This window comes from Pelophylax lessonae (genome assembly GCF_965119305.1).
Source record: "Pelophylax lessonae genome assembly, chromosome: 7".
Taxonomy (NCBI): domain Eukaryota; kingdom Metazoa; phylum Chordata; class Amphibia; order Anura; family Ranidae; genus Pelophylax; species Pelophylax lessonae.
The window spans coordinates 269778160-269790674 of NC_138774.1; the positions used below are offsets into that span (position 1 = coordinate 269778160).

The window sequence follows — 12515 nt, forward strand, 5'->3', positions numbered from 1 at the left end:
GTAGCTGGTTTGGCACTTAGGCCGGTGTTCACCATTGCCCTGGTGTCCCAAACTCTGACCGAGTGGACTAAACCTTTAGTTCGTGACCTGGAGGGGGAGCAGCTTCCCCCTGCCTTTGCTGAGCTAGCAGACCAGTTGGTCTAGGGGCTGCAGTTTATCTGTGATGCCTCTTTGGATGCGGCTTCCCTGCTTGTTAGGCTCTCTGTTTTGGCAGTGGTCCTTAGGCGTGTTTTTTGCCTCAAATGTTGGTCTACGGATCAGACTTCTAAAAAGGCCTTAACTCATCCTGCTTTTCAAGGAGATCGCCTGTTTGGAGCTACCCTGGATGAAATCATTAAGGGTCTCACAGGGGGCGGAAGAATTCCTTTCTTTTGCAGGCTAGTAAGGGCAAGGATCCTTGTCGTAGATGTGGCCCGTCCTCAGCTCACAAGAAGTTTTTTAGTCCCTCAGGGTCAAATGACAAGGGATCAAAACCTTTTCAAGGCCTCCTCGGGAGGATCCAAGCAACCTTGGTATGGCAAGTCGAGAGCAGGCATCTCCAGACCCACAGACAAGGCTCCTTCAGCATGAAGTGCGCCCTAACCCGTATCTGGGGACCCGTAAACTTCCTTGGTGCAAGACAAGTGGGTCCATGAAGTCATACGGTCTGACTACAAGATCGAGTTTCGTTCTTACCCTCCAGAAAGCTTCTTTCCTTCCAACATGCGCCTTACAGGCCCTCTTTGGGGTGGTGCAAGAGGGTGTTTGTTCTGGTTATGACTTCAGAACGTTTTCAGGGGTTCTATTCAAACCTGTTTACTGTTCCCAGGAAGGAGGGCAAGATGCGTCCATTCCTGGACCTCAAGGCACTGAACTGCTTTGTGCGGGAACAGAAGTTCAGAATGGAGTCCATTCACACGGTGGTGGATTCCCTGCATCAGGGGGATTTCCTTGCCTCCATTGACATCAAGGACGCTTACCTACCAATATGTTACGGTCACCAGCACTTCCTCCACGTTGCCGTGGGCCAGGGGCAATATCAGTTTGTGGCGTTACCTTTTGGTCTTGTCTCCGCTCCTCGGGTCCAAAAGTGCTAGCATTGTTACATCAGCGGGGGATCGCAGTACTGGGCTACTTCTCCTACGAGTGGAAACTCCCACTGCTCTGATGGACAAAGTGGAGATCACTATACAGACTTTGGGGAGTTCGGCCGGATTCTGAGTTTTTAGAAGTCTGCTCTGGTTCCTTATACAAAACTGGATTATCTGGGTCTGACTCTAGACTCGGCTCGAGCCAGAGTGTTCCTTCCTCTGGACAAACTCCAGAAACTGCAGGCTACAATTCATCTTCTAGGCAAAAAATATATACCACCTGAGGGTGGGAAAAAAAGGAGGTTATATGGCTAGATCCTTAGAATAGGCAGAGAGACAAATAGATGATTCAGAATATTTATTAATGATGTAGTCAAAAATATGTCAATACATAGACATGCGGGTATATGCAAAATATCACGATTGAGTGCAGTGACATAAAACGTAAAAAACGAGACAAGACAACCTATATACATATAATTGCTACAACTGGCCTTTGTATATTAAATTCTGATGTCAGGAGTGATACAATATATCCACAGCTGATGCTGTATGATGCCTTAAATTAAGGAAGGTTCCCCTGGAAGCTCAGACATGAATAGTAAATCCATATATTTAAATATACATATATATATATATATATATATATATATATATATATATATATGTTTGTTTGATATATCAAAAATAGCAAGAAGCCTGGTGAAATTGAGGCACAACAAACCACCATTGATGCTGTTCCTGAAGCAATAGTTAATTAATAAAGTTCCACATTTGAGATGCAAACAGTCTATGATTCAATAAAAAGGCCTGCTGGGTTGGAATATTGCTGACAGGATACAATAAGCAGCTATGGATTATGTGGAATACATGAGATGAATGTTGGCCCAATATCCTGTGATCTTCATAGTGGTCAGGGGAAAGCAGGCTACACACTATGTGAGAGATTGGATACAATTGTATCTGACAGGCTGCTCCCTTTGAAACTATGTATAATGAGAGGGTCGGCATGTCAGCAGCAAATACATTGATGCAAAAGATGTTGCTTTTCCTGTGCAAACAGGGGAAACATGTAGTCGCTGATGGTAATGTAAACAGAGCTTGGCTGTGCTGGAATCATATATAAGTGATCAAAAATTTAAACAAATCACCATAGCTCATTACTCCCCACCGATGTCGGCTCTTGCTTCTCTCTCTTCATATTTCATTCCAATGACACGCTTTACTTCCCTAACAGTCCCCCTGCTGCCCCTCTCCCCTCTTTCGCCTTCGTTACCTTCCCCCTCTTTTTCCATGCCTCCCTTTTTGTATTTTCCTCTCCCCTCCCTCCTTCCCCCCACTTCCTCCCCTCCCACCCACCCATTCCCCATTAGCAGACCCGTACCAACTTATGGGCTAACGCACCCCCCTCCATTGACCGTCCCTGTAGGTTTTCCCTGAATTACCTAGACTTGGTTATATACTTGTCTGGTGATTGCCCCCCTGTGTTCAGACACAGCGAGTTCCCCATTGGGGGTGTCGGACCACAGGGGACACCACCACCGCTTAACTTTGCTCCACCACTCAGTAACCCCCTACTTAAATGGAGGCCATCGCTGCATGTGCCTATGTGACAACCCTCCAGCCCTAAACCATAATTATCTACGTAGTCTCCAGTCTGATTATGGTCCTAGCTAGACAGCTTATAAAAGTCTTGTATGTTCCTGTATTCCAATGTACGAATGAGCTCGGGTCTGTTATATCCCTTCTCACCTCATGTTTTTCTTGTTCATGTTTCATATTTTTGTGCCACCTGATGTATTGTACATTTGCTCTTATGTTGTTTCAATAAAATGTTTTGGACAAAAAAAAAATTGAAACAAATAGTTCAGCTTTTTGCACAGTGCTCTATGATCACCTTACAGCCGCTTGATACTGGTAATCCCCTGGCTTGTTCCTTGATAAGGGTTAAATGCACATGTGCTGCTGTATCATATGACCCTAAAACAGAGCCAAGATAACAAAGGAGTGGCTATGGGACAACTCTGTGAATGTCCTTGAGTGGCTCAGCCAGAGCCCAGACTTGAACCTGATTGAACATCTCTGGAGAGAACTGAAAATGGCTGTGCACCGACGCTCTCCATCCAACCTGATGGAGCTTGAGAGGTTCTGCAAAGAAAAATGGGAGAAACTGCCCAAAAATAGGTGTGCCAAGCTTGTAGCATCATACCCAAAAAGACTTGAGGCTGTAATTGGTGCCAAAGTGCTTCAAAAAAGTATCGAACAAAGGCTGTGAATACTTGTACATGTGATTTTTTATTTTTCATTTTAAATTTTTAATACATTTCCAAAGATTTCAAACAAACTTCTTTCACGCTGTTATTATGGGGTATTGTTTGTAGAGTTTTAAGGAAAACAATGAATTTAATTAATTTTGAAATAAGGCTGTAACATAACAAAATGTGGAAAAAGTGAAGCTGTGAATACTTTCCGGATGCACTGTAGATGTAAGAGAGAAGGGAAATACAAAAACTTTACAGTTTAACAAGAAAAAGGGTTGAGAGGAAAATCTTTCAAAGGGAACACTTGTTATGGTGACAACTGTCCAAGAATAAATATCCCCATAGTATGAAAAAAATCCCTACTACTTATCGTTGCCTTTAAAGGAAGTAAAGATAATTCTCCCCAGTAGGGAACAGGTAGCAAGAAATAAACTGACAGAGGTTTTTTTTACCTATTCCCACCCTATACAATACGTCAATAGATGAGAACCAGTATTACTAATTCCAGAGGATGACCTTGTGGTCTATGCTTTTTCCAGGAATGTTTACAAGGATTATCGTCAGCTGGAGCTGGCTTGTGAGACTCAGGAAGAAGTGGACAGTTGGAAGGCATCTTTCTTACGTGCAGGTGTCTATCCTGAGAGAGCTGTGGTATGTACAAGACTGGATAACAGGGCCACCTGGTTGGTGACATCTTGTATTTAATGCTGCTTTTGTGGAGGTTCTAAGGACTTTGCAAAGCAACTCTGTCTCAATACAAAATGTACACAGCAAAAATTTCCCTTAATTGGAGACTGTAAATACTTACCTTTCCTGCCCTGCTGAACTTGATGCTGTGAAATCATCCCCCTAAGTCTGTTAGGAAACCCATTCTTCCAATAGTGTTACTCGCCTTGGTCCCCTGCAGATCACAGTGGTTCCTCCCTCTACCCAATAAAGGATACAGTAATGATATGAAGGTCAGCAGGAGGAATCACTGAGAGCTGCAGGGATCTTAAAGATTTCCACATCTGGAAAAGTCAGTTTTTCAGTGGCTGTTCGGAGATCATTTTGCAGCATCAGATTGAGTTCAGAGCAGGAAAAAGTTGAGGTAAATATTTACTCTATTTTAATTTTTTTTTATGGGGAAAGATTTTATGAGTATATTTGTATAGTGACAGGGTCACTTTATTTAATGAATTTCCATCACTTAGGCCTGTGGGCTCACAGTCTATGGAACTAATAACATTCCTTTTTCTAATAGCAGTTTTTAATTTACTGGGCCTTACCTGGTCTAGAAGATTGTGACATTGGGGGAGATTTACTAAAACTAGAGCACACAGAATCTTGTGCAACCGTGCATAGTAACCAATCAGCTTCTAGATTTTATTGGTAAAGCTTAATTGAATAACCTAAAGTTAAAAGCTAATTAGTTACTATGCACAGCTGCACCAGATTCTTTGTGCACCAGTTTTAGTAATTCTCTCCTATTGTGTGTGGTTAGCTCTGCTGCCTATAGGCTGAAGCCTACTGTACCTAACAGTAAATCCAGCACTGATAAGACAATCCAAGAAGATATGCCCCAATATATGTTATTTGTCTGTGTCCCGGAATGGTTTGTTACTGGGACTGGTCCATTTTGTTACTGGTCATTTGTATATGCTCTAATGCTTTTGCCTCAACACTTGCTGCTTATTTATTGACCTCTTGGAGTTATAAAAACCTTATTCTTATCTAAATACTATTTTATTTATATTTTTTGGTAATTAAGAACCCACGTAAATCATTAATATGCTAACCACCAAAATGTACGACTGGAAAATTACGTTTTCACTTTTCCAATTTTTTATTTTTTTTTTTTTGCACAAAGCAGTTCAATTTTACTGCATGCTAAATGATTAATTGTTATTATTAGACTGACAACTAACAAAAAAAATTGCACTGGTTTTTGCTCTTTAAAATACCAACTGGTTTTAAACGGCAATAAGTATGAGGTTAAGTGAGGTGTCTCTTGACAACAGAGCAAGGAGCCATTCGAGGTGGAGATCAAAAAACTTTTTAGAAAAAGTACCTATTATTGCAAAGTAAAGGGTTGCACTATAGTTACATGACTTTTATCTGTCATTTAAAAAATACTCCCCAAACTCTGTTCCAACCTTATATTCCCCTGATAAAAAATCTAACTTAAAACCTACCCAAAAAAAATCAATAAGATCAGAACTACTCTGCTGTGAAACAGATCAAACGGAGACAGCTGAAACTCCCCTCTATTCTGCATAAATTGCTGCATAGCAAAGTAAATGGCAAGTCTATTGTTTTAAACAATAATACCTCACACGATATATGACCAAAGGCTTGTGGACACCTAATCATCACACATAATATGTGCCCACATGTACTGTATGTGGATCCCCCTTGAAATTACTGAGTTAAGGTGTTTCCAGTTAAGAGAACTGCTAATGCTACAGCATACAAATACATTTTAGACAATTAGAGCCGGTTCACACTGGGGCAACTCAAAGTCGCCCCGACTTTGAAGCCGCCCGTGCAGCACGACTTCATCGCGGCTTGCAAACAACTTCTCTAATAGAAGTCAATGCAAGTCGCTCCAAAGTCACCCCCAAGTAGTGCAGGAACCTTTTTCTAAGTCGGAGCGACTTGAGTTGCTCTGATTAGAATGGTTCCATTGCAGAATGGAGCACTACTTGTCAGGCGACCAAGTCGCCTGGCAAGTCGTGGCAGTGTGAACTGGCTCTTATACCTTCCACAATTATGGTAACAGTTTGGGGGGAAGGCCATTTTTTGTTCCAGAATGACTATGCCCCTGTGCACAAAGTGAGCTCCCTTAAAGACATAGTTTGATGAGTTTAGTGGGGAGGAGCTGGAGCAGCCTGGCTAAAGAGCTGACCTCAACCTTACTGAATGCCAGTATGCCAGTGGAAAGATTGGCATGCCAATTACCTTGTTTAACATCCATATCTAACCTCAAAAATACTATTTTGCCTGAACATATTCCCATAGGCGCACTCTGAACCCTTGCGGAATGCCTTCCCAGAAGAGTGGAAGCTGTTAAAACCAGGTGTTCATAAAATATTGTCCATATAGTATACATAAGAGCGGAGGAAAATATATATGCAAAGGTGATCAACTCCATATTAATATTAAGCAAGCTCGTATACGTATGATGGTCTGATGTCCACAAACTTTTGGCAATATTATGTATTTAGATATTAAAGTTTAGAAGCAAAAGCAGACCATTTCTCTCTTAAGTGCAATCCTCAAGGTTTTCTTGGTCCTTATGCCATCATACATTAGGTAGTAATGAAATTGGCATTGGACTGTAAGAGACTGTATAATAAATGCTGGTCATGAGATGATGACTGCATTTGCTCCCAGATTGCCATCTCATAGTTCCCTTCCTTGAGATGCCATTTTGCGTTGGCTTAATATTTTAAGTCATTGGCTATTTCTCGCCGGACTCCACACTGTGCTCATTTCCTGTGTCATCATTTTATAATAACAAGAGTCAGGGATTCCTCCTGAACCACTAATGTTGGTGTTTTTCTATTTTGTCCCCCTTTTGTGTGTTTTATTTTATTGTGTTGTGGCTCAATCTGGCCTCAAAGGACAAGGATAAAGTAAGTGGTGCAGTCGGCTCCAGAGGAGTCCTGATGCTCCTTCCTGCTTCTTTAACAACCTCACTTTCCTTTCTTCTTCTCCCATAAGTGGCCCCGGCTGGATGTTTAAAGGGGGGGCTACTGTCTTCCCTCATCATTTTTTTATATCCTCAGTTTCGTCTGTCTCCGAGTCTGGTCAGAACTTTTATTTTGGGGTCTCTCCCCCTTTTCTCTCCTGGTTCTGACTTTCTCCTGAACTCTCTCCATTAACATTATTTTTATTTTGCATGCCTGACATGATATAGTGAAGTGAAACAGCACAGGTCGGACCTGGGGGATCCATCTTCACCATTGTCCTCCTTTGGATTAATATTTCCTTCTATGGTTCATATTTCAGTCTTAAAGTGGACCTGTGCCCTAAAGATGGACACTAAAGCATTTACATATTCTTTACAATCAACAAAAGAGCTTAAAAACAAGCCTTCGCTGAATTCTGTGGGGTTGATTTACTAAAACTGGAGAGTGCAAAATTTGGCTAAACTCTGCATAAAAACCAATCCGCTTCCAGCTTTTTATTTTTTTCAAAGCTTAATTGAACAAGCTGAAGTCAGGGCCAGATTAACGTAGGGGCTATTGGAGCTGCAGCTCCAGGCCCCTACCTTTATATAGGCCCCGGGTTGGCCATATTCACTGTTACCGCTCTTCTGTCACTTGTAAACACAGAAGTCTGGCTTCTATGCTCGCTTCCCCAGGCAGCTCCCTCAGAACCTCCCCACACAGCACGAAGGCCGGACAAGGAGGGACAGTTGCCGATGCATGGATGTGTTTATGGGCTTCAGAGACAGCATCCCATGTGGAATTAGGCATGCATGGCTGCACCCTTCCTCCTCTGGGTGCATGCCAAGGCACGGCCCTTAAGGCCCTTCAAAATCCTCAGCACCAAGCCCATGATGCTCTTAATCCGGCCCTGGCTGAAGTTATGAGCTGATTGGCTACCATGCACAGCTGTCTGTCACTCTCCAGTTTTAGTAAATCAACCCCTGTATTTGATGTCACTGTGGTGAGATTCATCTTCAAATTCACATCAGAGACTGTAAAATAGCAGCTTCTCTCCCCTTGCCAAGCCTTCTACTATAAACAAACATCAAGTGGTATACTGTTAGATGCTGACTGAAACACGACTTAAGACGCATTGTTAAAGTGATTGCGAAGGTAAAAAAGTACAGAAAAAAACAAACATGTCAATACTTACCTGCTCTGTGCAATCCTCTTTTCGGGTCCCCTGCTGTCCAGTGCCCCCATGGGAAGCCACTTATGGGGGTCCATTGACACAGACAGTGCCCCCGACCCCCCCTCTTCCTCGTCACTGGCTTTGATTAACAGCACTGGGAGCCAATGGCTCTCAGTGCCCCAGCAAAGCCAGTGAGACCCATGAGTGAGCTGAGAGAAGAACTGCAGGTATGCATGCCGCTGGATCGAATGAGGGCTCAGGTAAGTTAAAGGGGGTATGAGGGGGGCTGCAGACACCTAAACATTTTTTACCTTAATAAAAGGAATGCATTAAGGTAAAAAAAATGTTTAGGCTTTAGAACCACTTTAAGGAACAGCTATGTAGGCTGCAACACAGTCCCAACACACAACAAGGAAAACCGTGCAACTAAAGTCAAATTTTTTTTTTTGTTTTGGAAAAATGAAAGGAGAGTTCTAACCCCTGTCATTATGTGCCATCTGTGTCCTGTTGGGGAGATTCCCTTCACTTCCTGTTCCTTAGCCAAAACAGGAAGTGAGGAAATCCTTCAAAAGTTGGTTTCAGAATATGTCCCCATTAGAAGATTTCCCTTCTATTCATGTCCTGGTGACATTTAGGAATTTCCTTCAGTTTCAGTAATTATGGCAAACAGGACAAATAGAGCGGGTGAATCTCCCTAATTTATACAGACAGTTTTGCCTTTGGTTACACTTTTATACTAATTCACATCAATGCCCTGCATTGGTGCGTGGTGAAAAACAAAATGGAACACTTTGAATTTTACCACAGTTCATTGCAATCTGCAGTAGGCCAGAATAAAAAGAATTTTGGTTCTTGCTGTAGGATCAAAAAAACACACCCAGTGCAGCCCAACGTGTTAAAAAAAAATTCATACGACAGCACACAAAAAAGGCAATGCAGCATTGACAAAAAACATGTCTCATGCATGAATTGTAAATGTTGCAGAGTGAACAGGCCCTTACTTCATAGTACCTGTAGCAAAAAAAAGGTCAGCGACGACTTTTTTTAAAGCTTTTAACGCTTGTTTAGAATATGTAAATACATTTAATGCCCATATTCTGGGCACGGGTGCAGTTTAAGCTTTCCTAAAACATGCAGGTCTCCAAAAGGTGATTTGTATTTGATGTGTTAAGCTGGCTGTATATAGTAAGATTTTGATTGGTCCACTGAAACAGTTTTACCGACCACCATTCATTATAAGAACTAACCTCTTATTCAGTTACAGTGGAAGTCCAACTAAAACTTTTTTTTGGTTTTAGATACAAAGGGGAAGAGTTAAAGTGGAATTCCAGGATTGATCTAACTACCCTTCTAACTCCTATACTATCTACCCTGTAGAAGAAAGATGCTTATACTTACCTATTCTGAGGGCGCTCTGGTGTGGTCACGTAATCAGCTCCCAGCAGTCAGCTTCAGGGGGAAGAGGAGGGAGAGCCAACAATGGATGCCCCATAGTAAGCCTATAGGTGACGTCACCACCAAGACATTCCAGCTGTTGTCTGCCCTGAAGCTGGCCACTGAAGCTATCATGTGACCGGACAAAAGTGCTTTGAGAACAGGTAAGTATAGGCATCTTCCTTCTAGGAGTTAGCAAGGAGCAGGTTTAAGCTTGGATCGATCATGGAGTTCCACTTTAAGTCACACTCATTGGGACAGGAAGTAAGGGAAATCTCCCCATTAGGGACAAAGCAGTTAAACATTGACAAAGATTCCAGTGTTTCTCATCTTTATCCAAACAAACTGATTTTGGCTGATTTTCCACTTTAAACGAAATGTCCACTCAAGATCTTACTTAGTACAGGCAGATGAAACTTAAAGGGTACATAAGTCTCCTAAACTGCCAAGACTAAGATAGTCACCCAACCTTCTGTTAGTAAACAATGTGGAAGATTCCTTCTGGCTCGCTGGTTGCCTGGCTGTTTCAGTTCAGTGTCAGTAACAGACGATGCCATGGACGCCGCCATGTAGGACTTTGCCAACCTCCATCTTAAGCTTTGTATATCTTCTTTTGTTTCTCTTGGCTTTGCAGTCTAGTGAATCTGAAGAGAATGGATCTGACAGCTTTATGCATTCAATGGACCCTCAATTGGAAAGGCAGGTGGAAACTATCCGTAATCTTGTGGATTCCTACATGGCTATAGTCAACAAGACTATTCGGGACTTGATGCCTAAAACTATAATGCATCTTATGATCAACAATGTAAGTACACATTTAGTGTCTTTGGGGTATGTAAAAAAATAAATTTTATAACATATATATATATATACAAAAATATTCAGTTCTTCTATGCAATACATGCACATTTCGCATGAATTATAATTGAATCAATAATATAATTTTATATATATACAATATGTGTGTGTGTGCATATATATATATATATATATATATATATATATATATATGCATGTGTATATATATATATATATATATATATATATATATATATATATATATATATATATATATATGCATATGTATATATATATATATATATATATATATATATATATATGCATATATATATATATATGTATATATATATATATATATATATATATATATTGTGACAGGAAGTCAGGTAAATCTGGGAATGTAGTCACAGGAAGGAAATACATTTCCACCTGATTTAGAAAGTTCACTGATACTATAGGGTGTTGGCTACAGAGCTAGCCAGCAGGAAGTTGAAAGGCCTTCACCTGTTCAGAATGAGGGAGTTAAGGCTCTATAATTTGTTCAGAGAAAGTCCTATTGATTGCTGCCTCCTGTCGCGTGTGGGCTGGGAGAGGAAGGCAGACAAACGGCTGCATCCTGACGCCATGTGGGTAGAGGACAGTCCTGTGTGCCCCCTGAAAGCTGAGTGAGCATGGGGAAGACCTCCTGAAGCGGTGTGCGCTCAGGAGGGTAAAAACGAGTGAAGACGTCTCAAAGGTGAGAAGACAAAGTGTTTCTGTGTGAAAGAAAACAAAGGGACATGTTCAATGGACAATGTTTGTGCTGTGTGAAAGCAAACAAATGGACATTTGAGTGTCTGCTGTAGGATCAGCAGTGTCGGCCCAACAGTAGGTTGGGAAGACTTCTTAGGTAGGTTCCAGAGTGAGTAGGTAGCCGCCCACAGAGGCAAGGATTTATTTTGTGTTTTATTTTATTTTGTTGTTTTGCTGCATGCACTTGTGTACAGAAATTGGAAGAATAAACCATAAACCTGTTGTTTGCAAGCACTTTTGGGCTATTTCTCTGTGAAAACGCACCCCCAAAGGGGTCATCCACGCCTACCACCGAGCTAATCCCTCACAATATATACATATATATATATATATATATATAATATAATATAAAGTGTGTTTTGTGTAACATTTTTTTTTTTTTTTTTGAATTTCCCTCCCTAGTTCCGCTCCCATGCAGCATTGCTGCTGCAGGGAACGGAACTAGGAAGTGATCATACCGACGGAGGGACGGAGGAGCGGCGGGACTCTTGGCTGGCGGTCGCAGCAATGAGAGATCATCGCTGGATCGCCAGGAGAAGGTAAGAGAACACCGCTGCGCTCTCTGCAATCCACCCCGAGCGTGACTCGGGGTTACCGATCCTGCAATGAAAAATCAACCCCGAGTCACGCTCGGGATTACCGCTAAGGCGGTTAAGCCCAACACTCAAGTGAGTGCTGAAGGGGAGAGCAGACAGCCTCTGACTTCCAGTCACATCTCTTCTCGGAGCGGAAGGGGAGAACTGAGCGACCAGTGGTGTTTGAATGCTCAGTTCTCACTACAGAGTTGGCTGGGGACAGATGTAGCATCGGATCTATGCTGTATAAATGTTTGTTTTTTCGGAAAGCCATACTTCTCTTTTAAAAATGCTACAAGTACAGATAAATACTTTCTAATCCTGTCAGAAAATCAGTGATCTCCTAACTTCCTGTAGTAAATTGGCTTTACAGGCTTTGAAGAAGAAGGCCAGTGTCACTTACCTGATCCGAGGCCGAGATGCAGTGAGGGCTCCCCTTGCGGCTGAGTGCGGCACACCCTTGGGGTTGAGACAGAGGGTGTAGCACCCACAGAAGTACTAGTTGCCGGCAGGGTCCTGATGGTAGACAGGCGGTCTCTAGCAGAGTGCTGGGCAGGTATACATCGGACAGTCCAAGGAGGAACCAGGAACAACCAGGCAGTAGGTGTAAGACCGGCCGGGGGTCAAACACATGGCTCGGCAGGAAGCTGCAACAGGTGCAAGCCAAAGGTATAGCAGGAAGGCCAGAAGCAGACAAGTCCGTGGGAAAGCCAAGATCAGGTACTGGAGGGCAGGTAGACAGGATGCAAGTCTGT

At 42.2% G+C, this 12515-nt stretch overlaps 1 protein-coding gene across 4 annotated transcripts in view; it reads left to right on the forward strand.

Moving 5' to 3' along the window:
* Nucleotides 1–12515, forward strand: part of DNM1 (dynamin 1) — a 254922-nt gene that overhangs the window by 208540 nt on the left and 33867 nt on the right. For all 4 annotated transcript variants that reach the window (XM_082262794.1, XM_082262793.1, XM_082262792.1 and 1 more), the window contains 2 exons: nucleotides 3871–3982; nucleotides 10227–10397. In XM_082262794.1, the coding sequence (XP_082118920.1) occupies nucleotides 3871–3982; nucleotides 10227–10397 (283 nt within the window). The remainder of the gene's footprint in view (nucleotides 1–3870; nucleotides 3983–10226; nucleotides 10398–12515) is intronic.